Source organism: Rhipicephalus microplus, chromosome 6 (assembly GCF_043290135.1).
Source record: "Rhipicephalus microplus isolate Deutch F79 chromosome 6, USDA_Rmic, whole genome shotgun sequence".
NCBI lineage: Eukaryota > Metazoa > Arthropoda > Arachnida > Ixodida > Ixodidae > Rhipicephalus > Rhipicephalus microplus.
The window spans coordinates 180531443-180536193 of NC_134705.1; the positions used below are offsets into that span (position 1 = coordinate 180531443).

General features: G+C 48.9%; 1 protein-coding gene across 1 annotated transcript; it reads right to left on the reverse strand.

Moving 5' to 3' along the window:
- Positions 1–638: 638 nt before the first annotated feature.
- Positions 639–4124, reverse strand: LOC142765063 (uncharacterized). Its single transcript, XM_075865629.1, has 5 exons — positions 3967–4124; positions 3114–3292; positions 2089–2208; positions 1427–1552; positions 639–803 (listed from the first exon to the last, which is right to left on the reverse strand). The coding sequence occupies exons 1-5, from the start codon at positions 4104–4106 to the stop codon at positions 790–792; spliced, it is 579 nt and encodes a 192-aa protein (XP_075721744.1). The 5' UTR covers positions 4107–4124; the 3' UTR covers positions 639–789.
- Between the last annotated feature and the right edge of the window lie 627 nt (positions 4125–4751).

The following is a 4751-nucleotide window of genomic DNA, read 5'->3' on the forward strand; positions in this document are numbered from 1 at the left end:
CTGCGTGATGCGGTTAGTTTCGGTTTGCAGAGCCTAGATTGCACTTCTGTTCGTAGTTTTGCAATTTTCGTGGTGACACCACTCAAATCTATGACGTGCCAGCAGGTTAATGAGGTAATATTGTGCGCAATATCACCGTAACCAATGTAATATTGCAAAACGCTTAGTTTTGCAAAAGCGCAACTCATCCGTCAACATACAAATTTATGGCGGGCCAGCAAGCAGTACTCGTGCCACAGACTGCCGAGACACAAAAATACAGAGGAACAGAGAGCAAGGGTTAAAGAGAGGTGAATGAGAGGGAAATAGAGAGTATAGGCAAGTAGGTATAAGCATAACCAAAGAAGAACCAATTTGGAGCCCGGAAGCTCTGCTTAGGGCCAAGTTAGCGCGCGCGACTAACCAATCAAAATGCCATGAAATTTCTTTTCGCCAAGACTATCTTTGCGGCATTTTTATTAGGTTAATCAGTTCGATGATGCGCGTCGCACTAATCTGTGCTATGCACACGCAAGATCTCACACTACGTCGAACCATATACGTCGTCGCCGACATGGCCGCATCGGGTTGCCAGCGCTAGAATGTACAACTTCTACGAAGGTTTCGTGCAGCCTTTTATTTGCCCCCCCCCCCTCCCATTTTCTTCTAATGTCCGGCTTCTGGCGCCGAATTTGTCGACTTTCGGTGCGTCGACAAGCCGCTGGTCGCGTTCTTGAAAACACCGATGCTGTCCAGTGGACCGAAGTCACGGCGTTCTCCCGCACCAGCGTTGTTATCAGCGGCGCATGGCTAAATCCACGACGCTGCAGAGAGACAGAGAAAAACAAAATGTAGACAATAATAAATCTTGGATTTGGCACGTGCCGGCTTGAGTGGACAGTGAAGGAAGACTAAGCGGCCAGATGGTGAATGAGCCGCCGTACAAGTACGTGCACCAGCGTTCCACATGTTACAGTGTACATGTACAAGGTGCAAGGGACCTCACAAACCACGCCGTTACCCATTGTGCTAATAGCGCTTGAGTAGACCCGGAGTTCGTGATGTGGAACATGTCGATAAAGGCGAAATGTAACGTTGAGTAAATCCTGTACAGCCTCGCTTATAACCGTATTGTTGTTTTGAGAGCACGCTGGTTGCGCCAGCCCTTTGCGTGGCTGCGATACGGTTACGAGCGAGGCTGTACAGGAGTATCTCAACTCATCGGGGAGTAACCACGATGGGTAATGGCGGGGTTTGTGTGGAGCCTAGCATTTTCTATCATTTATTTTTTTTGCTGGGATACTTGATCAATAGGGGGAATCATTGTGCATACTGTCGGACGCTGTCGTGCGAATGTATGCGTACGACAGCGTCCGACTTCGAAAACAGATTGATGTGGAAGCGATGATTATAAGACTAAGTTTGTAAATTGTCGACACACGTGTACCCGGGTCGGCGACGTCTTCAACGACGCAGGCGGCCGAGGCGCTGCAGTCGGTCGATAACTGGGGAGCCGTGAACCAACGTCGGCTGCCAATGTCGTATCTTTCCACAAGCTTCACCGTCGTCACACCTGTTTGGGAGATGGGCAAGCAAGGTAATTACCATTCGCAGCTGGATCCTCTGTAACCAGAAAGTCGTGTTACTCGATTGTCTGACATGCACACGGAAGCCACCAGCGGCACCAATGGCGCATTGACTATGATGCTGGTAAGCTCAGTTAGTATACAGCGATTGCCCAAGAGCCCAAGCGTTCGCTGCAGGTTCTATCCACGAAAAAATATGCATGGCTGGAACTGACGCGTAGACCGAACAGTATATAGCTAGCTGGAACGCATAGTACATAACACATTTTGCTACAGCTAAGTGTATTCCTCGCGCAGGAAAAGTGTGTTTGTTGCCTGCGCCAAACCCCAGCTTGTTCGCATGTGAATCGTGCGTGATGACAATTTCTCTCTTCCACCACCCTGCGGGGCTGCGCAGACTCGGCATGCTTACGAGTACCACAAGCTCTGCCATAAGGATACCTCAGCTCACAACTGGATTTGTTCGTTTGCGTGCTACTTGGACACCATGATCACTACTAACAAAGGTGTTGATGAGACTTACCGTTGAAACCCCCGATGACATAAATGCAGCCATCAAGGACGACGGCGGCGAAGTTGCTTTTGGCGTGGGGCATGCTGGGTAGCTCAGACGTGTGACTTCTCCTGACGTCGAGCTGCTCCACTGTAAATCGTAAGCGAAACGTTATACAACGAGCTACATAAGACGTGGTGCCAATTCCGAGTACCATTAGCGCTGCAGCGAGGTTACAAGTAGCATGGCAAGCGGGAGACCACGTGCGTTCGAGTACTGTCAATTCGAACAATCAACTCGCCTATTACCATTCCAATTGCACCACCACAGGAGACGAAAAATTTTGGTCCTGCCTTACTTGATCAGTTGGCCATTTCACACCGAGAACATTACTGTACCCCCAAGGTGGTGGCGTGAGACCATCACGCTCTTGACTATGTTTGAATATCACACTATAGTGCATCAAATTAAACTAAGGAAAGAAAAGCTTGTTAGTGTTTACTATTCGTGTATTTTGTTCCGTGGTCCTGTCTCTTATATTGAGCCCCACGTAACCGTGCCACCATGGCGGACGAAACGAAGATATCGTAATTCGTCTAGCTTTATGGCCATGCAGAGTACAGATTTCATTGTGCTTGAAGAACTACTCACAAGATATACCAATAGAGGAGATTGCGCCCTTGGTTTATGAATTAAAACAATCCCCCATTTCTCGAAGCCGTACAGCTTTCTAGTCTTTCGTGGTCCTGTCTTGTGCGCCCAGCCTGCCGGCTGAATACGAGCACCTTTATTATGTACCAGCACGTCCACCATGGTTTACGAAAATAATATTAAGGCGATCATGCAAATAGGTGTCTGGTCATGCATGAAACCCATAACTGCTTGATTGGACGATCTAAGCGCATAAGAATGCAGCGATTCCATTATACTTCGCGAACCATTACCACTATTTATATACTCCAGTGAGTGAAGAGTTTTCTCTTCGTTCACCGATGGTAGAGTGGTGGCCGTCCACCGCCGCCAAGGTTACACAATCACAACGAAAAGAGACGTACTGCTGGAGAGTCGCGTGACTCCATTGTAGCCCCCAATGATGTACAACATGTCTTTGTGAGCGACCACCTTAGCACCGCTTCGTGGAGATGACATAGTGGCAATACGGGTCCAGACGTTTGTCGACGGGTCGTAAGATTCGACGCTGTCCAGAACCGTGGTACCCGTGAAGCCGCCAGCGCTGCGATAGAATCATAAAGCAGTAGGGGGCGTGACGATCTGTTTTATCTTTACCCCATCTCTCATGTCCAATTTGCTCAGGGAGCAGTGCGTCTTCCACAAGTACAAGAATTTAGCCTACGCCAGAGGACACCTACTCCCGCACAGCCACCCTTCCGATGACAGTTTTAGATCCGAGAGAACACGTGACAATGAAATACAAGCAGAGTGCAACGCTCCCCTGCTGCTAGCGCTTGAAATCGAGGCATTATTGACATTGACTTTGAAACGGCCAAGCTGAGGTCACGATAACGAATTTAACAAGGACACTGGCCCGAATACTACTGCATCTTGGTCTGCCTTTTTCTCACCGAGAGATTAAGCGATTGGCAATATGCTGCTTTCGGCTAGAATTCTCTGCAGTACATGTACGGCTTGCTAGCTGCTACATTACGAACGGCGGGCCAGAACGCACACATCCATCATCGTACATCCTGAAGACGCTTGTGCTTAACCTGCACCACCTGGAGTGCTAATGCGCTACCAAAAATGGCCAGTGGCATCGTCGATAACCATAAACACGAAGAAACGGAGCATGGTTCATGATAGCACCTCCCTGGCAGCTTTGGGAGGTTACTTGTATGAGCGTTCTGTTGCGACTGCAATACGGAAAGCGAAGTCCCGATACCAACTCACATGTAGATGCGGCCGTGAACTGCTACGGCGCTGGCGTCGCTGCGGACTTCGGTCATGTCCGCCACCTGGGACCACTGGTTCGCCTTGATGTCATAGCGCTCAACGGTCCTGGTACGCGCACGCCCGTCGAAACCGCCCATGGCGTAGATGTTGCCCTGCAAGACAATCAGATGATAATCACCCCTATGTATCACTAGCTTAGCTATCTGTCATTACAGTTCTCCAATACACCCCTAGAAATTCCAACCACCCAATAGCTCAGCGAGGTAGATAAGTGCATTCTGCGAGCACAAATACATATTAAAGCGATTGTTGCGATGGTCGGTATATGACAAAACGTGGGTGAAATAAATGCAGGTGCTGACCATCGTCATTGTTTATAGATAGGAGAACTGGTCGGCAAAATCCAGGGATATTCAGAAACGCATTGAGGTAACAACAATTCGTTGTGCCCTTTTCTATTTATCACATGGGCCTATAGCACTTTGTCTCCACCGAAATGCGACCACCGTGACTATAACGTTTGCTCCAGCCTGTTATCCGCTCGATCCGTACACAACACAGAGCTCGATAGCGGTTACGGACGCCAGCGCCACCGGGCAATTTACGCTGTCAAACTCGGCTGCAGTTGAGGAAAACGAGTGTACGCATACATGTTGGAATAAATGTATAGTTTCATTGTACTATGCAGGATGATATATAGCCAATACTAGACGTATCGCGACCGGACCTGCTCCTAAGTCCCTGCGGTTTGTTTCCAGCACTTGCCTGCAAAACTGCAACGC